We start from the raw sequence: 27,407 nt of genomic DNA, 5'->3' as shown, positions 1-27,407 counted from the left end.
CAGCGAAGCAAATTTTTAAAAATGCATTAACTTGAATTTATAAAAACATTTTATCAAGCAAAAAATATTCACTAGATCAAGTTTCATTACTCGTTGCATGGTCCTGAGGCATCCCTTTAGTCTCTAAGGAGGCTGTGATGGTCACGTTATCAGATTTAATGGACTAATGCCAAAATAATCCCTTGATTAGTCATTAGTGAAAATAATCTATATTCTTTGCTCAGTGGCATGAAAATTAAGCACTGGAACATGGAGACGCAGTTACTTTTCCCTTTAGACCAGCTAATTGTGTCTTAAGCGAAATACAAATACACTGAAGCGGCATTTAATTAGTGCAGGACTGCAGAGATCACTCTCAATTAGGGCTGCCACAAACGATTATTTTGATAGTCGACTAGTCACCGATTATTTTTGCGATTAGTCGACTAATCAGATCATCATCCATTGGACGTACAGCGTACAGCTTATTGCACCAGCAGCATCTGGTCTTATATAACTATCATTAGCTTACAGCTTGAAGTGTTTGTGCTAACTAAAAATAAAGACAAGATGGTAGTTTATTAATTTTTAATGAAATTTGCAGATTGTTTCGGTGAAGTTTAATAAACTCCTTGCTTTCTAAAATATAACAGGACACCGGAGTATATTCTCCAGCGTCTCACACTTCTGATAATCAGCTGTCTGCTTGACAGTTTTAGCTGTGCAAAAACTATAACTTTAATCTCAGCCAAACCGATTTACTCAGGAACAAATAAAATACTAAAGAAAGCCAAACAATAACATTTTTAATTTATCTAAGTGACTTATATATATGTTTAACCTGACTAGCGAAAGACGGCGGTGGGTTTGAAAACGATTTGCCGGGAGTCCGGTGTTCTCACGGCTCTAGTTAGCCTTGCCCCCGCCTAGCTAACGAGCTAGTGGGTAACAGACGTCTCCGAAAACATCGGAGCGCTTTTGAAAATATGTGGTGTCTTGATAAACTGAGCAGATATTTGCGGTTTACACAGCTACATTCTCGCCTGAAAATATGTTAAACGTTTATTTTGTGACCCAGAAAGAATAATAAGAGTAAAGTTAAAACTAACTAGCTGCCGCCATTGTCGACAACTGCGCTGGGCTGCGCTATGAATTCTGGGACACAGCTTCTTCTTCTTCGGGGTTTAACGGCAGCTGGCATCCTTGTACATGCAGTGCTGCCATCTTCTGTTTCAGTCCGTTACTACACTCTTAAATCCTACTACTCATTCCTGCGTCCTTTGTGATCTTACAAAGCTTTAAACGATGCGTCGACTATTAAATTAGTCGTCGACGATTTTAATAGTCGACATAATCGTGACTAGTCGACTAATCGTGGCAGCCCTACTCTCAATCTCAAACATTATGAAAATGGTAAGAATCACTGTGTGGGGCTGAAAGACGCTAAAAGAATACTGTAAAACACACTTTCTCAACCAATATGTAAATAAAAACACAGCTAAACTACTTTTCATTCACTCACATGTACACATTTCTCATTCATAGACAACATGCAACACACCAAGCTGCAGGTTTGCTTTCAGATGATGCTGGTAGTTCCCGTGTTGTGCTTCGCACCATAAAATCAAACGGCTTCCCCTCTGTTGGTCTTCCTTGGTCTCTTGTGTTCTGGGGGCCTCTGGATGTCTGGAGTTTTGATCTCCTCCATACCTGCTTCATACCCTGGAGGACGGGGCGGTGGCCCCCCCACACCCTCTAGCAGATCATTACATGAAGGAACCTTTTAAAAAAACAACAACAAACAAGTGCGTCCATGCTCACAGGTGTACACACGGGTGATCACAACCACAAACTACACCCTTTTTGGCTCCTACCTCAAAGCACACTGTGTTCTGTTGATCTTATGTGCTGCACAATAATGTTTAATATTTAGTATTTACTGTCATATTCCCATATATCATTGTGATGTTGTTTATTCTATTACTCTTGTTCTCTTCTGCTTGCTTTCTTTTTTCTTTCTCAGCAGGTGATCCAGGTGATCGATATATGCATTTTTTTTTCTCTGCCCGTTCTGTTGGTTTTTGTCTTTTGCCCTTCTCCCCCGTCCCTCTTCTCAGCTGTTTCTCTTTCCCTCTTTCTTTCTCCCCTTCTTTCCCCCAGTCAAGTCTGTCCCATATTCAGCAAGTGAAAATAAAACAAACAATAAAAGGTGAATCAAATGGACCATTATGGCAAAGCTGGGATGGTCAATTTGGTAAAGTAAAAAAAAATAAAATAAAATAAAAAAATAAAATAAAATAAAATCAAACTTTGATGAGCACTGCTGCAGATGATTTGATGGTTAGAACAGAGTATCAGCAACCAACAGCAATCACTGAGGAAAAGTGTGACAAGCTAAAGAATAAGAGTGATCTTTTTTTATTATTAATATTTTTAACTTTTTGCATCAGTGTAGACATAAAATTCATCATGACAACGCTTTCTGGCTGGCTGGTGCATCTTTTGCAGTCATTGCTCTCCCATGCAACATCCTCTTTTGTGCAATTAGTCAAATACTAATTCATTCACGGCCCTATTCATTTCATATCCAGTGCCTCAATTGCCTGCTCAACTCTCCCTCAAAGTTAAATATTGCTAGTGTGAACAGGGAAATTATAGCTGTAATCAATTCTTTTGTCACTCACATTAATGAGAGAGTAAAGTTGCTATCATGCCAGCCAGCAGAGCAGAGCAATTATTCACGCTCAGCATACCAACAGGAGCTCAAAAAAGAAGAGGGTGGGAGGTTATGTGGAGGAAAACTCCGTGTACCATCAACACACCTTCTTTCAGATCCAGTTTTTCGGTTTTACAGTGCGCTGGCAAGCCGATGCACCACACAGTTATCCACATGATTCATAGGCAGCAAGGAACGCTGCCAGGGAGGACTCCTCCATAGCAGATCGATAAAATCCTGAGCTGAGCAGCGATTTAACTCCCACATGGCCATCACCACAGTAGGAGGAGAGGAGGGAGAGCCCTTTGGATTGTGGGAGAACATCACAGGACTGTAGGCATTCTGTTTCTGCTGTATCATCCTACCTGAAGCGGACAGTTTTTGTTTTTGTTTTTTGTTTTTTTTGGGGGGGGGGGGGGGGGGGGGGGGGGGTGTAATGCGATCTTAAATTATAACTGGAAGAACCAACTCCTCACGCCAACAGGCTGGCGCCAAGTGCCAAACAACAAACACACCAGGAATAATGTAGATCTCTGACTTATTAAAGCATTTCGATATAAGGGGAGGACATGAACTGACACTTGTTAGAAGTCACAACAGTTCTGGGGTTTTGCATTTCTACATAATCAAAATTTTAAGACTGTCACACTGTCTGATCTTCAGTTTAAGCATCTTGCAGCAGTCAGAATATTGTGACCTTAAAAATAAAATTCCACCTGACATTTCTTTATCAAAATCAAAGTAAATCTGCACACAGAATCTCCAAAATAAGGTTTTGAAAAGAGGTGTGTTCAACAAATCAACTTCTACATTTGCATGAGATATTTTTACATCGTTGAGCCAGTTAGTGTAGATGGTCCTTCCAATTCCATCACATTAATTGCTTCTTGTGAATCTAAATCATAACATGACCTATATCAAACCTCATGGGGGGTCTCAACTATGAATGCTACTAAGTCTTACTTTAAGTTTAACCCTACTAACTAGTCTAAAGTAAACTCTCATTGGCATTAATTCATCAAAAGGTAAGTAAATTAATGAGTCTGCAAAACAATAACCGGCAGACCTGCATCATTTTTAATGTCCCTGCTAATTCTACATACACAACAGCTACAAGCACTAAACAGTTAAAAAAAATCTAAACTATGTTTAGATATTTTTAACCTTTAGCGTGGTGTACACAGCATCTGTGTTCTGTATAATACACTCCCTATAGGAGGATCACTGTTGACCACTAAACTGTCACATGCTAACAGCTAACTGCTGACAAAAACAGCTGCAGGGCAAAAACGCTCAGTCATACAGCGAAATAAGCGAACTCACTTCCTCGGGGAAACAACTGGATGTCTGCTGTCATGAATTCACAGTCTGAGGAGGTGGGTCAACATATGAACTGCTCATTAGAGAGGTCACGACCTTTCAGGAGCTATTAAATTCAAATTCAAATTCAAATTTTTATTTGTCACGTACACAGTCATACACAGTACGATATGTAGTGAAATGCTTGGACAACTGCTCGTGACCTAAAGAAAACAAAAAAAGGAAAAGGCTATGAATAAGATAGGAAATAAATATGAAAAATTAAAAAGGGTAAATTTAACTATTATGCTCTGCTAAGCTGGGAGGGCATTCGAGGAGACAAGCATCGATCTAGGCAGGCCATAGCGCTGCAGAATGAGCCCCAAGAGAGACAGACAGATGCAGGCTGACTGCATTCACAGAACAGATACAGTATAAGTTTATATAACTAAGCACAAGTGATTTTTTTTACATTTACATGGTGCTTACAGTCAAAATTTAAGAAAAGCACATTCTTAAAAACGGGTTGCAGTCAGTTCAGACATTGCTAAATAAGAGTCAATAAAATTGAACTGCAGGAAGACATTTAAAATCTGACATTACATTAACAGCTCTGTCTGCTTCAGGTAACCTTTAAAATAAGTAGGAGTACCAAAGTAGAACTGAAGTGTTCTTAAAAGTTTTGGTTTTTTCTAGAGCAAGACTTCATGTGATACTTCTTTTACGGTTTTCTGAAATGTCTCAGTCTTCATTCTGAGGCTACTAAAATGAATGGAGAATACATCAGCTTACCGGCGCAGCTCATCTATACACAATGGAAGGAAAAATTGTCTGAATTCTTTATGACTATGTATTTAGTTTCATGTGAAACATTGAAACATGTGACCTGAGATTTTATTTCTGCAAACTCATCATTTGGGATCATTTTGGTTTTAAAGTGAACAAAGCCAGCAAACTAAGGAGCTGTAAATGAAGCTATGAAAGATACAACTGCAGCCACAGATCACCAGTCCACTATTTGGACTGGCTATCGTGGAAATGTGCCGAACTATGGGTGAACTACTCAGCTCAGTTCTTTTCTGTGTTTACTTTGGTATGCCACAATAAACAGCTAGGGGTAGAGCTAATGTGGCATGACTGCAGCAACAGTTTGGAGGCATTTCACGCCTGTTACACCAGCAGCTTTTTTTTGTGTTTCCAAAAGTTTTTTACCTAAGCAAAAACTACAGCCAAGCTGGCACAACTATGAGCAGATGCCTAAAATCAAGGCCTTCCTCTTATTTTGGCCGTCACAGAGAGTCATCTGCCTCCATCTCACCCTTTCCCTAGCATCCTATTCCAGCACACCCACACTCTGCATGTCCTCCTTCACTAGACCCATGAATGTGGTCGTCGTCTTTTCCTCCAGCCTGCCAGCTCCATATTCAACATCCTTTGTCCAACATATCCACTCCCCCTTCTCTCCCGGTCATTCCTGATCAAAACCTAAAAAAACCTAAATTCCCGATATCAGTATTGAATCGGAAATGGAAGAAGTCAAAACTGTGCATTTTTACCTGCAGCCTGAATAAACAAACAGGTGGGGATAATGTGATGATAATTATTAAATGGGCACAACCTGTCTGCTTAGAGCAAGAAAATACCTTACCTAACGTGGGCTCTGGGATAGCGCCCTCTGTGACCACTCAGGTCTCTACGGCACTACATTTGGTACCAAATACCCCATAAAACTGCTTAAAACATGATTTAAAATTCAGCAAGTCCTCATTCTTTTGAGTGTGGACAGACATCGTGCCTTCATAAACATGCTCCATAACAGTATGGTAGCTCCACTGAAGCACATGATCTAACAAAATGCATTCTGGTTACAAGCACAAAATGTTGTATTGATTGAGTGGTAAAAGTAAAAAAAAAAAAAAAAAGCCAAACACCTCACACATGTTTTGTTTTACTTTTAACTGATGTCCTCCTTTCTGCCTGTAATAAAAACTAAATCCTCTCGAGTCCTTTATTAACTGAATGTAAAGATTTCGTGTTTAGACTCAGGCCCGTGACCAACAGTAACAACGTCCGAAGCATACTTGACACGTGAGCCACCCTGTAGAGATACTATGGTAAAAAGCAGGCAGCGTGACGCCTGCTGGGACTTGCTGGCACCCGGTTCTGCCCCTGCCAGTGGCTTCCGTGACATCAACAGACGGTCAGACACCCCCTGATCCAGACAACACACCTCGGGAAGCAGAGCGCAGAGATCCAGGCTGACTGCTCCTGCCGAGAGGAGGTGGCACATGACATGTGGGATGCGCGCAGTTGGCGGTGTGTGTTACTAAATATGTGTGTCCGAGCCTGGTGGAGAGACACGCTATCGTGCAAAGAAGAGCTCTAGGGGAGATAGAGAGAAGGAGTGATAGATCATTTGTGAAAGCTCCATTCATTGGTAAAAATGGCTGAGATGCCAGTTACTATCAGCATGCCTGCGATGGCTGTCTCAGCTGCCAGGGAAACAGCAATCTGTGGTTCACATTTTAGTTTAGGAATGAGAGAAAGAAAAGACAGCAACTGTGAGAGCATTACTATAAATGATTCTCTCTCGCTTCTCCTCTATCAGCTGCAATCTCTCCACACTGTCAGCCTAAACCCGTCTATGAATATCAGCCGTTTATATAGTGTCTAACATATTCATCCTAAGAAGTATTTTCAAACCACGTTGCATATTTAGCCTCCAGTGGAACTGATAAGTTCAGGGTTTTTTCTATTTAATATCAACCTATTTAAAGAATTTGCTTTTATGTTTATGATTTGGTGATATTCACAGAGCTTATTCAGTGAATTTTAATTACATTGACTACGTTCCCTAAAAATTTGAGCAATAAGCAAAGTTGCACTTGCTGGTTTTTCAAACAACAGGGTCTGGCTGGTCATGATAATTCAAGACTTTACTTCTTAGACTGGGTTTGATACTACGAACTCTAAAAGACTTGGTGCATAATTTAATCAAAATAGCATACAATGATCACCTAATGTGTCTTCAACCTAAATGTTCTCAAGGTAAAGGTTACATGTGCCATTTTTACAGGTAACTGTAAAATGTGATGGATTATGAGTTGGATGAGCTACTACATCACTGATGTTTTGGGCATGTTACATTTCGTTAACTCATTTTTTTAAAGGACTTGCAGTTTTATGGTTGATGTTTGATTCTTTCTTTGATAGAAACATTTAATTCATCAGGTATAACTTGATGTTTCTTTCTGATCTCAGGGCTAATATTATGATATTGAATCAGGTACGATCTGCACCTGACTTATGTATCTGCAGCCAAGTTAATTTTCTTCATGTAGTAACTAATGGAAAACTTGTCATTTACCTCCAGGCAAAATGTCAAACAACTTTCTCCTAAAAGTTTCTTTAAAGCACGGCTTCTCCATTTTCCATTTTTCTTTCTTGCTTCCTGAAATTAAGTGTATGACAGACGAGTATTTAGAGATAAAGCAGACAAGCTGTTTGGCTTTCCACTGGGTTAAACAATGCTGTAATTGGCAGGTGTGTACATGAAGAAGAAAGTGAGCTTGTCTGATCTCATTAGGGAGCTTTTAATTCTCCTCCTCTCCACTGTCAACACTCCTGCATCATTAGATGTAGCTGACAGGTCCACTTTGTATCTCTAAACACAAGGTGCTCCCCTGTGATTTTTAAACCATTTTTCTGTGTTACAATACTTAGCTTTGGCAATTAAAACAAGAAAGGAAAAGGACTGAATATATGTGCCATAGCTGCGTAATTTCAAACTCAAATATTGATACACATGTGATTTCATATTCTACTTTTTCCACAAACTGATTTGGGATTATCTTGCTGTTAAACGAAGAATAAAAACAGTTCAAGGACTTAAGTGAAGCAATCAGGACACGTCTCAGCCTCCCAATGAAAAAACAGGTGATTGCAATTTTTAGATTTTACTTATTTCGCTCATCTCTTTTATGAAACTATATTTCAGTCAAGACCTCTTAACCTAAATAGGATTGTTATTTTATTATATCTAAACCATTTTGGGCCAATGTTTTTCCTTCTATTGTCCAATTTTGGTGAGAATTGTAGCTTCAGTTTGCTGTTCTTACAGGAATGGCACCTGGTGAGCTCTTCTGCTGCAGTAGCCCGTCTGGTTCAAGAGTCAATGTGTTGTGCGTTCAGAGATGCTCTTCTGCATGCCTCCCTTGAAACGAGTGGTTATTTGAGTTACTATTGCTGAGGCATTGTGGCTTCAGTAAGGATTTTTTTAGTTTTTTGGGCCTTTCTCTGTAAACCTTGGCAAAAAATCAGCACTGTCTGAAACACCCAGGTCCACCTGTCTAACACCAGCAACCATGCCACAGTTATGTCTAAATGCCATGTGTTACAACCATGTAACTGGGCTAATTAGATATTTGCATTAATGAGCAGTTACCTAATAAAGTGGAAGGTTAGTGTACATAAGTCTAAATGGGCAAGCACAGAGAATATGTGATTTAATACTAATAATACCATTATTATATATTAGAACACATAAAATCATAATAATAAATACCATCCAAAACATTACATGTAAAATCCACTCATAAAAAAAACAACATTTCCTGCACAATTCTGCCTCCATGGTCTGTGAGAACTAATGCAATGCTCACTAAACCGTTTAATGACAAATCTAAAATTAAAGGTGTGGCCACTTTTTTAAAGCACGAGCATGAGGGCCAAAAAAAAAAGCTGACCAAGGACACACAAATAATTGCACCCACAATCAATAAAAAGGTTTAATAACAAAGGAATATCACGGTCAGTACCAAGACGTGAACACATAAAATGTGAAAGTCAAACAATTATATCAATCCCACAAAATGGTCTATCACACACACACACACACACACACACACACACACACACACACTCTTAGAGAAAACATCACATAAGAAATCACAAAACGGTTAGAACCCAAACCACGGTGTGATTTTTGGATTCGCATCAAAACCCCATCAGACACAGTGAAGGTGGAGCCACTTAATTACCACAAAGAGAAAAGGGGAGGGGGGTGGGGGGAGGGGGAGGCGTGCTATGTGAGAGGATAAAGGGATGAGGAGAAGGAGAGCTTTACTCACAAGCCAAAATCTCTGGATGCTGAGAAGAAAACATCCAAAAAAGCATTTATTTGTGTCCTTGTTCGGTCCTGCGTGCGTGTGCGCGCGTGTGTGTGCGTGTGTGTGTGTGTGTGTGTGTGTGTCTGTCTTTCCCATGGCTACTTACAGCCCAGTCAGACACTGGGGACTGTCTGGAGTTCACACACAGGATTAAAAAAAAAAAAAAAAAAAAGATAGAAAGAAAGAACACACACACACACACACACACACACACACACACACACACACAAGCAATACACACAGTCTCAGAGCCATCTCATCCTCAGGCAGTCATAGATACAAACACACTCATTCATATGAAAATATTATCTCTCTTTCACTTATTAAGTAAAACTACACACAGTGTATCAAATTGGCTGAAGATTTTGTGTCTCAGAGAAACCAAAGTAAACTACATAGAAGTAAATAACTCTACTTTAAAGCAGAGAAATGTGGCTCGCTAAAATTAAACCCTTAAAACCTTTTTTCCCATGGCAGGTTTGAGGAACTGGTGGCATTTCAACTATCAACAGGTCGTTAGTTTGTATCATCATTCAGCTCTAACAGTGTAATTTAAGTTTCACACTGCAGAATTAGAAACTGAAGAAAGAATTTGTAACTTAAAGTAAGTAAGTAAGTAACCCGCATCTCTAGAAAGTAAAACTTAGACTAACAGAAAAACTGCAACAAGGTTGTGTCATTTGGTTTTATTTCTGCAAACAGCAGTGCCATAGAGCTGCTTTTTTTACTATGTTCTAAATTACCTCATAATCGAATTCTAATACAGTTACCATGAAAGTGAGATTTGAGAGTGAGATTTATCTGATCACTATCTGATTTATATATTGTGCTCTCTAGCGCCGCCATAGCTCTGGTTACAGAGTAAAACTGATGTTAATAATATCGCGGCTTTTGGATGCTCAGTCAACAAATCGCTCTGAAAAATGAAATTAAGTTATTTGGTCTCAAAACTAGTCTGAGGGTACTCGTCTGTATCAGTGTATTAAGGAAATAGTTCATCTTGAGTGAGGTTAAAAATAAATATATTTATATCGTTATTACAGTATAATTACTTTTTCCAAAGAAAACAAAATACGATCACTTCCTGCCAAAATGTAGCCTAAAGTCTATCAGATCAATTAAAATGTGCTCTTTTTATACAAATATAAGATGTTAATTAACAGAGTTTAATGCTGGTTATAAATGCTTTCTAACTTTAATAAAACTATTTTAAGTCTTTTTTCAAAGTTAAGCTAACGAACAGCTAGCAGCAGGTTATTGCAACTAATGAGTAAAATTCAGCCGGAATCACTTTTAGTCATGACTTCTTGCAGCCAAATAGCTTGCAATTGTATTCTCTTTCTTGGGATGGATTAGATAAGAATATAAATATCTTACTTCTGTAGTATAAAGTAACAAGTAGCAGTCAGTTTGATTAGCTTAGTTAGCACTTTAGCATGTTAGCTTTTTATGATACTGTTACTGACAGTATCTCAAAATCTGAAGTTAGTTGTCTCAAAATTTTGAGTTAATTCAAAATTTAGCAAATGCACATTTTGAGAAACTTGGAATTTTGCTTCATTAAATTAAAATTCTTATTTACTGATAGCAATAAAATAATTACTTTAAAAAAAACTGTAGTAGAGGCTAGCTTCTAAAAAAAAATAATAATCCTACTTTTTCCAAGGAAAACAAAAATGTGTCTGCATCCAGTCAAGAAGTTGCATGCAATATAAATCTCATGTGATTTATAAATGCACCACATTTTTAAATTCGTTTAATCCTAAACTAATCTAACCAACTTCGAGCACTGTTTAGCCTACTGTAACGAAAATAAAGTCCAGCTAATCACACTGAGTTATACCAAATTAAATTCTAGTCTAGCCTTGTTTTATGAAAATAAAGGACAATATTGGCAAAGCTTCTTTTTGTGTCAGCAAGATGGCAAACAGCATGCCATGCCTGTGTTTGACAGCAGTGGAGAACGACAGGAAGAGTAAACAAACTTGTGCTGTACACTGTAAAAAAGAAAAAGTTGAGAAAACTTAAAATTTCAAGGCAACATGATGCAAGAGATTTTTGAGTTTTCTCAACTTCTGCCAACTGTAGTTGACTTAACTAATATTTTCATGTTCTGCCAACTTGGATCTACTTGTTCACCTAATTAGGATAATCCTGTAAGTCTAACAAAGAAATTCTGGTTTCAATGCCATGTATTTCTGCCTTCACCAAACAAAGATATTCCTGTTGAATTAACATACAATTATTCCCTCCAAGGCCATGTATTCCTAAATTCACCAAACGCAGATATTCTTGTTGAATAATCATACAATTCTTACTCCAGTGAGTTGAAAATTTACCAATATAAATAAAGAAAAATGTATGCTGTTATCGTACTTGAAAAAACACTCAAACAGATATAGAATAAAACAAAGCACAACTGAATGTTATGTAAAAACGTATTTATTTTTTTCAACAGTGCTTTCAGTATATTTCAGAAGGTCATGGGCAGTGGGGTGAATTTCTGTAAAAAAGCAAACAAACAGAAAAAAACGTGTTGCCAGTTTCTTTAGGGTGCTTTGAGCACCCCAGCAGAGACATTAAAATTCCAGAGTCCAGAAAAAAAGAAAAGTGTCCAGCAGCTTAGTCATTCACGTTCACACCCTGACTGTCCTGTAAAAGCTTAACTTAACTATTGCACACTAAATAGGGTAGTGCAACAAACAATTGCCTATGTACCCAGACATCGACATTTTACATGGGCTTACTATGATGAACTACAGAAGTCAAAAGTTATTAGAAATGTTACCATCAATGAACAGCGAACTATCAGGTAAAATACCAGTTCCATACTTCAGGTGGAGTGAAAAACACTATAACAAATCTTATAAAATCCTACAAGACAAAATTTCACCATAGATTCTCAATAATACAGATTCATCTGACTAATATTTACATTTCAAATAATCCCTTATCCACTTCAACTTCATATTGACCGACCAGGTCAAAATGAACCATTCTGTTTTGACTGTTCCTTCTTTTCTCCCTTCTTCCTTTCCTCCCTCTTTCCTTCACTTATTCCTAATTAATTTTAACAGTTCAAACACTAAATATGCAACTCTTTGTAACAGGTGAACGATTATATAGAGGGAAAGGGGTTGAACTACTGGGTTTTTTTTTTTTTACATGACTCTACAATGCACTTGAACATGTTTAAGAACAAGTTAAACTCATGTCTGGCTTCCCCATTAACAGTCACAGCAAAAGCTTTGTTTTTAGAGACCTTATGCGCTGTGAGCATCGAGAGCCACCGAGTTCAAAAAAGATGCCCTGAATTGCTTCAAAGGTATAACTCATCTGCTTTGGATAATCAATGTTGAGGGCATACAGAAGGCCAAAGAGGTATGCCAAGGCAGTAGAGAGGTCTGGAATGTTATGTAGCACGATGTCCCCTTCCAACACAACAGCATGTTCTCGCACAGACGTATCGGCATCGTCATCTTGCAGGATGGTGAGGATGGCAACTGATGCACCGTTCAACACTGGTTCCAAAATGTCAGTGTCCTGAAGAGAAGAAAAGTAAAATATGAATTATTGAAAGCTAAGAAAAATTAAAGACAAAATACATTTCTAAAGATCTTAACTTTAACCTCTATACCATGATGCTCATTTGACTCATGGAGGTTTTAAAAAGAAAAAGCTTATTTTCCTTTAATTAACAGCACAATATCTTTCACCAACCAACCTTGTGATGAGTTTTGTACAAAAATATTTTCTGCTGTTGAACACCCACTAACAATGCCCAGGTGCTCCTCAGCAGAAAAAAAGCAGCGAGAGTTATGACAACTGCAATCCTCACCATAAAATTATCTGGACTGCACTGAGGAAGTGGACATTTCCATTTTGGATTAAATCATCTTTTAAAAACATCTCATAGCAATTAGTTTTGCTTGCATTACTTTTTTGTACTTACTAAGCACTTCAGGAAAACCTGTGTTGCATCCTCTCTGAGGAAAATGGGCAGGCCTCTCAGTGCTGCTGTCTTTCGGTGGGACACAATGTCAGATGTCTAAAGAGCATTCAGTGGAAAACAAGCATTTAAATTAGTATAGTAACGTGGTGTACCTACACACAATGCAAAATCAGAACTCTTATAGTAATGAAAATAAAATACAGATCAGGCCCAGCAACATGTAAAACTTAAAAAAACAAAACACCATTTTAACGATTTTACTTTCTTTTTACAAATTAAATAAAATACCGCCAAATAAAAACAAAGTAATGACTGATTACATTCATTTCCATTGATGTGTTTTGGCTGAAGCCAACATTTTTTTCTGTTATGACAAAGGTATACTCTCTTCTAAAAATGTCAGGTAAAGGAGCACTTACCTGTTCATCAAGTTTATCCAAGAGGTCTTCCATGTCCTCACCAAGAGCTCCCTTCTTAGACCGGTATAGTTTCAGCAGGCCAGGCACAAATTTGTTGAGGGATGCATTGAACGTCCCTAGGAGGTCTTTGCTTGTGATCCGATGAAATTCTTCAGATATCTAAACAAGACAATAACCAAAATATTGCCATTTATTCAGCACAGAAAATTTCTGGGTAGCTGCCTTGTACAGTCTGCACCATGTTATATGCCTGACTGTGTTATCAACCGCAAAACCTACTTCAAAAATCTCTCATGAATACACATTTTGCACAGGAATAGAAACACCCTCCACAAAAAACAGTATCAATATGCAAATACATATTATGTTCTACGTTGCACCAAAATCTGTGACGAATCAGATTATGTGACCTGCCTTAGTATTCTTTCCCTAAAAATCTCAGTCTATAGAAGTCCTATTTCCAGCACTAAAATAAAAAAACATACATGCTAAGTCAAAAATTATGTGATTGACTTTCTGTTTCACAGGAAGAACAATTTTGATTTAGCATGGGGACTCTTTTCTTGTACTGGCAGAAATGTTCAGGGTAAGAATATTATGACAGGTCAAATAATCTAATGGGTCACAGATTTCAATGTGGACTGGTTGCACAAGGTATAATAAAGTTGGCCAATGCATTACACCAGCAAATACTGTACTACTTCAATAATAGTCCATCTAGTATAAGTCATGCCCAATTTGAATAATAATTAAATTATAAATAAATTTGGACACTCTTACCTCCTCAGAGGAAAACAGCCCAGGCCATCTCTCCTGGACCTCAGATACCATAGGTTGACACTCCACAACCTCTCTCCGCCTGAGAGAAAATGTCAGCGCCATCTTCTGCTGTATGACTTTCAAGTTCTTTTGTTTCTTCTTCATTTCACTGACCAGAGCAACTCTTTCCTCTTCAAGAGTAGAATCATCATGGTGCTGTGGATAATCTGGGACATGATTGACCTCTCCACGTTTGGGCTTTTTAAGGGTGAAAGGACTGCTGGCTTCATCTTCTCCTTTCCTTTTCCTGTTTACATTTACTTCATTGCAGCCTGCCCGACGAAGCTTTGATCTGTAGTTTCCAAGTTTGTGCTTGATACTTGCTTTCCATCCCTCGTAGCCTGTGATGCTACCTGGCTCCTTCAGGCATGGATATTTGAGAACCAGTGCAGAAGCCACTGACTCAACCTCATCTTTCTCAGGGTAGGCTTTAATTTCAAACACTGCCTCTGCAATTTTATCCAAAATCTCCATCTTCATGTCTCTTGTTACTGCAAGGCCCTTCTTAGATTTTTCATATGTCACATTAGCCTTACACAATTTCAGTTCAACATCATGTGAAAACTTGGGAATAGAAAATGGAGAGGGCCACTCTGACACATGTCTTAAGTTCATCTGGATAGTATCGGTCCAGCTAGGCCTGAAATCATCAGAGTGCACACTTATTGTGTCCTGGGAAGAGACTGAAGCAGAGGACACTGAAGCAATGGATTGGTTAAGTGTAGATGAATCACAGTTCCACATTATATGCAGGACTGCACGCTCAGCTGGTAATTCAGATATTGCTGTAAGATTGCATATTGCATTTCCGAAATCTGGATCCTCAAACTGTAGTGAGAAGTCACCTGCAAGTTCAAGTCTTTCTTTAAGTATATCAATCAATTGTCCCACAGATGCTGGTACTTCAGGAAGCTGGACTCGCCGGGCTTCTCTGGAGGAAAGAACTACCCGAAGTAACAAAGTCTGAAAAGAGGAGAAAAAAAAGTTGGCAGAAAATCAATAGCCAAACACAATTAGAAGACAGTTGACACCTATACCATACAGCTGCCTTTTTCCAGATGAATCTGCTGACTACATTTGATTTGCAAATGATTTAGTCTACAAATGTAAAAAACACACACACACAAAATTTTTTTAAATAAAGCTCAAGTCTATATCCAAGTTTTCATTTTCTTCAGCCACTGTACTCAACTGGCCTACACTTGGGAAAACCTTCAATTCATTCAGCACAAAACTAATGCTTAATGAGGAGAAAACAAAGGAGAGCGAGATAATTTGGTGAGGATAGCAGAGTGATAGAAGAAAGAAGTGTGTGGAGAAGAAAAGAAAAAGCAAGGGGAAATGAGTTTTGAAGTAGAGTACAATAGAGAAAAAGGGTGGGTGAGAGGGGAGATCAGAATAGGAGACAGGGTGGAGGGGAGAGAACATACCATTATAAAGTTGCTTTAATAGAGAAGGTACGTCCTTGGGGTCACCATCAGCTTTCCACCAACTGTGTATGCTGTTAGAGGGTGATAATCCGTCAGCACATCTGGATCCAGCACAAGAAGGTCTGCACAGGTGTGTTCAACAAGCTCATAGGACCTGAAATGTTCAATGTACCAGGAACTCAGTCTTTTACAAATGAATGTCACCTCCTCTGCATTGACAAGAATGGTCACAATCTTGTGGAATTCTGGGAGGCCACTGCATTGCCCAGCAGATAAAATCATGCCCGCCACATACTGTGTCCCAAAAAAATGAACGGTTTTAGACAGAGACACACTGTCTAGATGAGGGTACTTCTTTTGTATTTCACACTTGATTGATGGATCCAATTCTGAAACCCTGACCACTTTCACATTGTCAACATAGAGCTTTGGTTTTAAAAGGTTCCCACTATCCAGATGGTATGCCATCATTTGCTGGTGTTTCAAGGAAAGAGTTAGCAGCACATTTTTCCAGTTGTGAGTGTCATGGATCACCTTTTTAAAGAAGCTATGTTTTGCTTCAAATCTCATCGTCCACAATTCCACTAACGGCCCCATAGCAGCGTATAAGATGTGGGTAGTGGTCAATGAAGTGGTGTTTTGGCCTTAGTCTGAAGTCCGGAAAGGTACTGGTAAGCAACAAGCGATGATCCAGTAGTTTGCAAGATAAATAACACAATGCTTCCTCAGTGAGTCTGTTTGAGACAACAATGTCAACAATTTCCTTGAGGTCCATTAAAATCTCCCAAGCTGGCTCCTGTTCTGGTATCTTACATCCAATTATAAAAGGAAGTAAGCGCAGCAGTGTCCAATTTTCATGTCCATTACCAAAAACTGTTCCTTTCTCAAAGCTTGTTTTTGGAATTTTTGAGGCTTGTTTACTTTGTCCGAATATTTGTAGGGAAATGATTTTATGAAGTTGTTTAATGTATCAAATGTAATGAACCCTTTTGAGATCAGCTTTTTTAAACATAAGGACAACTCCAAAGGAATGACGCCTTCAAAAAGGTCATGCAAAATATCTGGAGGAAATCCGGTTATTGGGTGAAAGAATAGTAAATGTTTGCTCAGTACACATTCCCTTTTTACCCCATTAACACTTTGGAGGTTGTCAGTTTGCCTAAGCTCTTCCAGAAATGAATTGTGTTGATCAACACCCCTCAATTGGAAGTCATTAACTTCAGTCGTTGCAATTTTGTCCCGACTTATCAAACAAAAGCGACAGAACTTGTCAACAGTAAAACTTTCATAAAAGCCTGCCAGACCATGTGCACCAAGGTTATCTGCGCTCACACAATATACAGTGCCCTTAATAAACTGGCTTACAACTTCCACAAAAATTCCCTCTTCTTCTAGACACCTTATATCTTTAATCAGTGGCTCAAAAAACTTTTCATAACCATATTGTTTGACATCCACACTTTTACCTAAGAGAGCAAGCTGAATTGAACAAAGATTAGATCGAAATCTGGGTGGTAAATTAAGAACTACCCAATATACTGCAGTAATCTTGTGACGTTTTCTAGAGGTGCCCAGTGGGTTACAAACTTCAAAATCATCAATATACAACCCCAAACTGATACATAAGTTTTGTTGTCCCAGTAACTTATTGCCCTTGTAGTACTTGCCGTCTTGAAATGACTTAAAGTGTCCAGATAAAGCTTCTTGATTAAATACAATTTGGTCCAAAAAATCTGCCCGTCCCAGTAAAGTCTCAAGTATCTTAGTGACAGATATATAAACAAAAGAGTTTTTATGAGCTGTGTTGTACAGATACTCTGTGGGTTCTACAACAGAAAACTGCTCTTTGAAATATATATTCCTTCTGTGATCTGTAGATAGGGAACCTTTCTCCGATGTTGTTAAAAGCAGTGGATTAGTTTGAACTAGGGCATTAGAAATGTCTTGCAAAACACAATCATTTACTTCTATTTCATGCTTTGAAAGGATCTCTTTTACACTGGTGAGAGTATGAATGTTAGAGAAAGAGAGCAGGTTATGGAAATCCTCTACAATCTTTTGTGTTGCAGCTCGAGAAACATGCAACACTGTTTGCATACACAGAAAGAGAGATGCCAGTTTGTGTTCAAGTGTCTCACTATCCACATCCTTTACAATCTTGTCAAGCTCATCTGGTCTCACAAAATTATAAGCTGATGTTCCTGCTTCACAATCAGATTGCTCACTTTCAATTATCTCATCTTCAGAAACAGTTCTTGCAATTGTTCGAAAATCCTCAAGTGTACAATTTTTATGGTTTCGACTTCTGTGAGAACTGAAGGTTGGGCGAATGTTTGTTTTAAAATTACACCTTAAAAAGGGACATTGTACGGTTTCTCGGTTCTTTAAATGATGTCCAAGATGGTTCCAAAAGGTTTTCTCACTGCAAATCTCCTTAAAGTCACACAATTCACACTGAAATGTGGAATTTTTGTGGATTTTTACTATTGAGTGTGACCTTGAGAGGTGTGATCGTAATGCTCCAGGTGTTTTAAATACACATACACAGTCTGTGTGAATGCATGGCCAATGTGCACCTTGTCCGTGATGAAGGCGGAAATGTTTCAAAAGAGTCTCTTGACTGGAGCTTGTGAATTTGCAAAATCGGCACTGCATGAAATCCACCCCTGAAACACAAGAGACATAGTCAATTTTGCCAAAAGCACTTTTGCAATGGGATAAAACATCCATATCTAACACACAGAAGGAATCCATAGATGCAGGAGCTGAATACATCAACAAGCCAAAACCAGAGACATCATGAAAAAAATATGTAAGGAATCATATTAACTTACATATGACCACTTGTCTACTATATCAAGTATATGATTGATAACATACATGACATGTAACATAAATGCAAGCTTGAATTCAAACATTTTTTTGTTACTATGATAAAAAAAATGCAATAACTATAGAAAAAAATAATACTATCTGTAACACAATATACATCAGCAACACACAATCATTCCTTAAATATTGTCTCCTTCCCCATTATGTAAAAAGCTCTGAAAATGTAGCAATCTTATAATACAGAGCATGAAGTACAACTTTAATTTGCGTGTGACATTAACTTACAGTACATTAGGCAATCTTACACCAGCTGACAAACTGTCAAGTCAGCTTTAAACATTACTTTAAAGTAACAGTGCTGCACCGGATAAACGGTGACTATTGAAAAAGTGAAAAAAACAATATTAGACAATATGCAAGTTACTTATATCACTGTCATATAATTGGCGCACATATCCTACACCGACCCATGAAAGCGTCTCCATGACAACGCGTGCTTGGCCCAGTTTGTTGTCAATGTTAACATAACGTTTTCATGCAAAGATAACATTGAAACTGGTTACAAAACGGGTAATAAGCTAATAAGTTTTACCATGGCAGAAGTGCTGTAAAAAGCCAGTGTGAGATACCGTCATTTAGTGATGTCTGTCTAAATATCAGAGTGTTTAACATTAAACATTACTTTTTGCGCTGGCCACTACTCTGAGCTAAAGCCTTCAGAGGCTGCTTGTAGCCCGATTACGACACAGTGGCGCGACGAAGGCTGCCCAAATTCATAGTGGACTCCTCTAAATTTGTCCGAGAAATACGTCCTCCTTATAATAAGCATCTCTTAAAATGTTTGCAATATTGAAACATTTCAATATAATGTAGAAAAAAAACGAGAGAAAAAAAGTTACGGATCGGACTCCCCGATCCTTATTGCGCATGTGCAAATTCTACCTGTGGAATTAGTTTTAATATTACTCTTTCTGGGTCACAAAATAAACTTTTAAGATATTTTCAGGCGTTAATGTAGCTATGTAAATTGCTAATATCTGTTCAGTTTATTAAGACAACATATACTTGCAAGAGTGCGCCGACGCTTTCGGAGACGTCTGTTACCCACCAGCTCGATAGCTAGCCAAGGGGGGGGTGTCAATTAAGTCACTTAGATAACTTAAAAATGCTATTGTTGGCCTTTTTCAGTGTTTTACTAGTTCCATTCTCCCGGGTCCTCAGGAGGATGCAGCCTAGGCGCTTGTAGAAAATCTTAATAACACATGTAGTTAGCTTACCTGCTAGGGTAAATGGTCGGCAGCTCCAGCACCTGTCCAAAAGAATTATACACTCCAACTGCAGAAGTGAAAATCCTCAATGGTCGAAAAATTGCAATTTGCATCCAAATCCAGCCACGATGGTTCAAATTTTCTTAGGAGGTTTTTAGTCTAGAACACATGGTAAACCACTATCACACAGCTCAGGTCTGCTCAGGCTCAGTTGAAAGTCCGTTTGGTTTAGTTCAAACTTGTTCAGACCACATGTGCCAGTCATCTACGGGGTTTCCCACTGGTTCCCAACTTGACTCAGAAACTCTGCTCAAAAGTTGATAATCTTTGTTATGCTGTCTAGAAAATCTTAGTTAGGACAACAATGAAAGAAATTTGTTGGGTAGACAAGCTTTTTTAGGTTGTAAATAGAAAGTTTTATTTCTAAGTCAGTTTAATTTAAAAACTTTAGTGAAATCAACAATTGCTAGTTATCGTTTTTACAGTGTAGCTAAATGTCATGAACAGACAGTGTGTTAGTGTTGCTGAAGAGGAAGGATGTCGTCAGCACCTACCGGAGCAAACTGACATTTGCAGGTACATTTATATGCTGTTTAATGTGCTGCAGCAGAGCAGCTAATTAGCTTTCTAGCCTGCAAAACTGAATCAGCAGTGCACTTTCCCCCAGTGAACGGAGAACGGGTTGAATAAAGTGTCCGTCTATGAGTTTAATAAAGTGACGGTGCCCTCTAGTTTTTCCATTAATTGGACAGGATACAGTTATATTCTTAAACATTTAAAATATAAATTTATTCCTTAAGGATTCTTTTTTTCCCCCCTTTAACAAAGGCGACTACATGAAAAATATTTTTAGAAAGAAAATATTATATAAAATATTTTAGATTATAATATCAATGACATTTCAAAGACTATGGATTTTCAAGTAACATGCCACAACCGATTCCACCCACATTAGTCTATGCTGCCACAGTGGCACACAGGTTATACAGTCAGGTCCATCGTTTGTTAGGAGTTTTGTATTTTGCCTCTGTACACCACCACAGTGGAGTTTAAATCAATCAATCAATCAATATGTGAATGAAGTGCAGGCTTCTGACTTTAATTAGAGAGGTTAAAAATTAATATTTTAACTATAAAAAATAATTTGACAAACTAATTAGTACAATTTTAAAGACATGAACTGCTGTTAATGCCTGGATAAAAATCCTTTGCAGTCACCAACTGCAGTTTTGAACCCATGGACGTCACCAAAATTTAGCATTTCCTTCCTTAATATGTTCTGTCATCCCTTCAATGAATTTGCTGCTGGAATATCCCATGTCTTTGCCCTGAGATGCTCATGGGTTGCTTTTGCATTATGCATTGGGTCATTATCCATTTGCGCTGTGAAGTGCTGCCCCATCAGTTTTGCAGCAGTTTGCTAAATCAGAGCAAGGACTATAGCTCTGTTACTGTCACAATTCACCCTGATACCTCTATCAGGACTCATGTCATGGACACAGTAGTGGCACAGGTTCACTGGCAGCCACACATGGCCATTGCCTCGGCCGTGTTTGACAGATAGTGCGATATGCTTCAGATCTGGTGGCTGGGATAACTGCTTCAATGATAATAATAACAATAACAACATCAACAGTGCATCAATGGGAAAATTAGATCACCTTGACTCAGCTATCGCCATAAACTTTCACCATTGTGAATTCCTGACACCAACGTCCATTAGCACAATTCTTCTCCATACTTCACTCTTCCCAATGTTAAGGTGCCGGTTAAACTTGATTTTATGTATCCAAAGAGCCTTCTTCAGAGCTGTGCAGATTTTTAAGAACTTATAGATGTTTTCTGGGAAAGTCAAACCTTGCCTTCTTTATGTGGAGTGTAACCAGTTTGCAGCTCGTGCAAACCCTCCAGATTTACATTCATGAATGCAGAAGAAGTTGCTTTTCTCTGCAATTTACATTCATATCCACTTGTTTTTTCCATGCACTGATGGCCTTCTTCACTTGTACAGACATCTCTTTGGGCTTTATATCAAAAAGTCCAGTGAAAAGCTTTGAATTGGCTCATGCTAGCATCTCTACTTCATCTGTCATAAAAAAAAAACTAAGTAATGGACCTCACCTCAATGAAACTGCTTTTCAGCTAGTGGTCCAATTAACTTTGAGCCTCTGAAAATGAGAGACTGTGTCTGAAATTCCTAAACAGTAAATGCAAACATCTACAGTAGTGATGTACAGAGGCAAACTACACAAATTATCTATATCTAACAAATTATGGACTAAACTGTATGAAGTCACTCTATCGTCTACCTTTTATCTGTCACTCATAAAAACAATGCTTCATTTCAGTAGACTGACAACCTAAACTCTGCTTGCATAATGTTGAGATTTAGCAGTACTAAAAATGCTATTACTGGAGTGCAAGCTGACAGACACAAAGCTAGCTGAAGGTATGAAGGGCATTGCGATAATATTTTTTAAACAGACCAGAGGGCTGACACATCTGTCTGCCTCTGTGTCTCTAAGCCTCTTTGTGAGATGAACAGACTGAAATGTCAGCATTATTAGCTGCTTCAGATGAAGTGTGTGTAAACACTGACGAGTGAAATGAAACCCAAAACAGTGATACATCATAAAGATGGTAGTGAGGTCAAGTGTGGGTTTGAGCAAGAGCCTTTTTAAGAGTTTAAAAGCAGTGAACCCAAGAGGACAGATGGAGCGTCAGCCGTCCAGCAAGAAAAAGAGAGAGGACAGTGACTCAGCTGTGCAGATGGGCCGATAGAGGAATCACGGGAGACGCGCCAAAGAGCAGGACAGAGAAAGGAAGGAGAAAGAAGGGAATAATGGAAGAGGAAAGATTAACGCTAATGAAAAGGGCAGCACTGAGGATGATGAGTCACTGCGCATCTTTATGTAAACCCATTCGCTACTTCACTTCCACTTCAATAGGAGAGGGACTCGTCACTGCAGGTTTGTTGTCAAACACAAGAATCCATCCAAACGGTAAATTAGCACACCTCCCTGCCTAAAATATAAAGGAGCTCACATCACAGCTGTGAAACATGCAATCTTTGTAAACACTGAAGACACTTGTCATTACGGACAGATTTTTGTCACAAACAGCCACAACGCTTAAAATGAGGCTGAAGCATGCGGTGCTGTGCTGAGAGGTGAGGAATGGGGGTAGACTGGATTTCAATGACACCGAGAGTTAAATAAAAATGAATTTTTGCTGTTTCAAGCAACAAAAATGATAATATACATGTATATATTTAAAAAGCTAGTTTTATTTTTCAGCATAACAGACTTAGGAGTAAAAGATGATTACAAAGCAGCTTTCAGAAGGGCTGTTTGCTCTGTAGAACGTCGTTCCAGCAAAACGGCTTATTTGGACATCGATGGAACTTTCTGCAAGAAATCTTTGAGATCAATGTTTAAAAAAAACAAACTGGTCCAGCTGTGAACATCGCTTGATGTTTATTTCTAAACCAGTATTCATTTTATTCATGTCTTTGCACGCCTGGTTTCCCTTTGCTGCTTCCTTCTGCTGTTTCCACCGAGTTCAGCGTGCGTAAATGACTCCCGCTTGATCCAGATGTTGTGCGACTGTTGTGATGCTTTCAAATAAAATTAGCAAAGCATGTCACTTTGCTTAATTTGAGTGAAAATGTCAACATTAGCGACAGTAACAATGATGAGATGTCATTCATCACACACATTCGTGCTCAGCCAAAATGATAATTACTCCTAATTTTTTCATAAAAGTCCCAATTAACAGCTGAGCTCTTTTACTGTAGTCAGAGGCTGTGGCTTTGTTTAATTGGCATCGTAACCCATGAAGACTTATACCCAGCTAACAAAGCAAAATGACTCAGACTACATGCTACTATGTTCACGAACACCAGAAGATTTATGCTATCGATTCATCCACGCTGTAAATTAATAAATGCAAATCTAATCTTGAGCGTAAATTTGGCATCTTCCATTATGAGCTGTAGGGGTGGTTGTTTTTGCCAAACAATCCATCTGCTGGCCATGTTTTCAAATCTGCATATGAACTGATTTTTTTCTGACATCTTTTAAAATGTTAAAGCCAAACTATGAATGCATTTCAAAATACTAGCACCACTGTATTACAAACTATTAAGACATCTTATTTCCAGCTCATTTCCTCATAGCTACTTGGCTTCTCTCCTTCTCTATTAACACCTCTTTATGTCTGCTCACTGATGAGCTGTGGGATAAACTTTGAGGTTGTTTGCGGTTGTGTTTCTCGGTTGAGCATATTCGTGGTATTTCTTTGAGTCATACCGGGAGTTCCCCTGCACACTTTTTTGGCAACGACTCTTCTTTGTCTATCATGCTTCACTGATGTTCCCTCCAAAAACGCAACCAGCTATTAACCAATTTGGTTAACACTGTTATTTATTTAATAATATTTAAAAATCTATAAGATTCACCAGAAGATCACATGTCATGTGAAGACTGTTGGTGATATAAATCCTCAAAGCACCTACCCTTAACAAGTTGTTACCTTGCTAACCACCAAATAGCTTTTTAGTATGATTAACATACAAACATAACAGAAGCACCTCTTGCCACTAGGCAAGGCACACATCTGCTTGGAGCCCCAGGCCAGTGCTCCCCCCTGCCTAAAGGGTCACCAGATATAGGAAGGGGTAAGGGCCAGCTGGTTAGTTGCAACTTTGAAAATAAATAAATGAAGTGCCTGTGTGGCCCGCTATGTAAATTCACACATTTGAAGCGATATTTTGACATTGTGTATTATTCTTCAAAATCAGTAATGTTAATTATGACTGACATAAGCTAAAATACTGGATATTGTTCTAAAACCTCAAACCCTTTGTCAAGTGTGTGATGTTGTCAACTGTCAAGGACACAAAGCCTCTAATGCAGAAGGGCAACATGGCAATGCATATTAGATAATCTGCCTGCCTGCCGGTTACAGTGACGCACAGACGCAGACACACACAGGGGCAGGGGGCATATTGACAAAATGTCAGTCTCTGTTGTCTGACACATTTCAATAGCCCGTTTTCTGTTGTTAATCAGACCACACACACTCTGATAACAAGGCCAGATATTACAGAATCTATACAATGTCCTTTTATTGTTTAGTTTTTAATCATCTCAATAAAGCTCGGTTGATGTGAAATTTAAATTTAGTACAAGGGCAGAGAGACAGAAATAGACAGAGAGAAAGAGACTAAATGAAAGAGCTGCAGAAGAGGCCCGGTAGAAAATCCATAGCCTGCCTGTTATCTGGACAATAATTGGTTTTCCCCCTCTGCATCCCCCCCACCCACTCCTCTCACATGCTTCCTTCTCCTCCTCATCATCATCCCTCCTACCCCATCGTTGTCTACCTGCACACCACACACACACACACACACACACACACACACACAGTCAGGCAGGTAACAAAGAGCGTGGCAGGAGCTCGCCATAAACACATCATTTCCCACATCCGCTTTGTTGCATTTTTGCACTTGAATGTCGAACAATGAGCCGACGACACCGTGGAGAAGGCTTAGTGTCAACAAAATGCCCCTCGCCGTTTTTAAAAGACACAATGACACACTCGCAAACATGTTGAGCATCAAAAAGGCACCGCACATGCACACACACAGTCAGACACACGCATACATGATTAGCGTTAAGCGTGTAATCAGTGAATGGCCTGATTAGTCGGTTACACTACGGTGCGAGCCAGAGATAGAGACAGAAAAATGAGGGGGTGTGAGGGTGGAGACACAGGGGAGAAGCTATAAAAATCATTTTGTGGAGGAGCCAGAAAGACAGACAGGGAGCAGACAGACACACATGCAAGGCTGCCAGACGCAGACAAAGAGGCAAAGAAGAAGAATGCATTGACCGACAATAAAGGAGTACAAGGCAGCACGGTGGCGATGGAGGGAAGAGAGGAGAAAGTAAGAAGGAAAGACACCAGAGGACACAAGCAAAGACAGGCAGGCGTTTAGACAGCCACACACATAATCATACACACAAAGGGTTGGCGCGTAGATTGAACTCTACGGGGGGCGGTGGGGGGTGGCTCTGCTGTATTCACAAGTTGAAGATTCAGGAGTGCTTACTCAGCAGATTTACAGTGTCTCCCTGTTTTATTGGGAATGAGTCAGAGACGAGCAGGGACGAGGGGTGGAAAGGAAAAGGGAAGTCCTTAAGAGGGTCGGATTTGTACTAATGCTGCTTTTGAACTTCTGGGGAGAATGCCAAGAGACATGAGTGAACAAGCGTACATGCTGGGAATACTTTTTTTTTTTTTTTAACTTTTACGCTTTTAAAGGGGCTGAAAGTAAGTATTTTAGTTCAAAACATAATACCATTTAGTAGCTGAAGAGGAAAGAGTGAGTCACTGGAGCATCAAGTCCAACTTTTTTTTTTTTCGTCTTTATTAACCAGAAAAAGCACCCAAGCAGGAAGTGTATGAAATCTGAACAACCATCTGCTCGATGTGGAAGCACAGTTCAATACAATCCACTCTACCTTCACAAAAGTTAGCGCAGATGTCTCTCTGGTGGCTCTGCTTCCATTTTCTGTTACTAATGAGGTAAAAGCAGGAATTCACACAAAAATTACCAACACCATCAAAGCAAAGTAAGGAATAGTTACACATAAAACCAGCAGTTTTGCATCATCATAAAACAGAAACACAATCTGTGAGGAAACTCAGTGTTAATTCAGATATCCACGTGACTCTTTTAAAGCCAGTGGTTACAAATGCACTACCCGTTTAATAGGACATGGTTTTTATACCCATCGCTGCTGATATGGTAAAAAACCAGGCATGTTTTTAGATGGAAGTGTGCATCAAAATCTTATCATTCCAACTTTTTAACTATGAACAAAATGTTCAAATACAGACTACAGACAGGCTCGAGTCTTTGAAGGCAACACCCTCAACTGCTCAGCGAAAAATTTCGATTGCAAGACGACTGCACAAGAGGCAAGCAGTCTTCTAACAGTCACAATCCGGCTCGGACTGACTGCGTACACTCCCAAACAGATCTGCACCAATGAGCAAAAATCGTGGGATGGCAATTTAACTGCAAAATGACAAAGGTGCTTTTAAACAGCAATGCAACTAGAATACAAACAGATGAGTTGAGTCTTCTACTGCACAGAGATGTGGTTGAGCCTATGTCATTTTGCATTTAAAATGCCATCTTACTGCAACTCTGTCACTATTTGTAGAGGAATTTGTGAATTTCTGTTAGAAATCTGTGAGGTTCTGTTAGAGCTGGATGCAAGTAAAAGTGAATTATTTCTGTAGATGTAAAAAGATTGGAAAAACAGGCAACAGATTTGTGATTTTCCCTGATTTATCATGGTTAATTGTCTTATCACCACAAACAGATTGGACACAATGGCCGACTTTACCCCATTCCATTATAAACTGATGGCAGACTGATGTTAAACCCGGTTTCAATCTTTGAAGGAGCCATTTCAAAGATAATCAGTGTGATAATGGTTGCAAAAATGTT

At 38.9% G+C, this 27,407-nt stretch overlaps 2 protein-coding genes across 6 annotated transcripts in view; both read right to left on the bottom strand.

Annotated features, from left to right (window-relative positions):
* Positions 1-27,407, bottom strand: part of anks1b (ankyrin repeat and sterile alpha motif domain containing 1B) — a 282,958-nt gene that overhangs the window by 237,427 nt on the left and 18,124 nt on the right. The window lies entirely within an intron of this gene.
* On the bottom strand, positions 12,313-15,846 carry LOC113008603 (uncharacterized). The gene is made up of 5 exons (XM_026146090.1): positions 15,783-15,846; positions 14,314-15,315; positions 13,534-13,692; positions 13,115-13,210; positions 12,313-12,705 (listed from the first exon to the last, which is right to left on the bottom strand). The coding sequence occupies exons 1-5, from the start codon at positions 15,783-15,785 to the stop codon at positions 12,397-12,399; spliced, it is 1,569 nt and encodes a 522-aa protein (XP_026001875.1). The 5' UTR covers positions 15,786-15,846; the 3' UTR covers positions 12,313-12,396.

The sequence above is a fragment of the Astatotilapia calliptera genome, chromosome 17, assembly GCF_900246225.1.
Source record: "Astatotilapia calliptera chromosome 17, fAstCal1.2, whole genome shotgun sequence".
NCBI classification, from domain to species: Eukaryota; Metazoa; Chordata; class Actinopteri; order Cichliformes; family Cichlidae; genus Astatotilapia; species Astatotilapia calliptera.
The sequence above is the reverse complement of the archived record's forward strand: the minus strand, read 5'-3'. Positions and strand labels throughout refer to the sequence as shown.

Coding starts and splice junctions, on each gene's coding strand:
- LOC113008603 (XM_026146090.1), bottom strand. Junction 13,693..14,313: donor GGCTGTTTTCCTCTGAGGAG/GTAAGAGTGTCC, acceptor TGTCTTGTTTAG/ATATCTGAAGAATTTCATCG. Junction 13,211..13,533: donor TGGATAAACTTGATGAACAG/GTAAGTGCTCCT, acceptor AATGCTCTTTAG/ACATCTGACATTGTGTCCCA.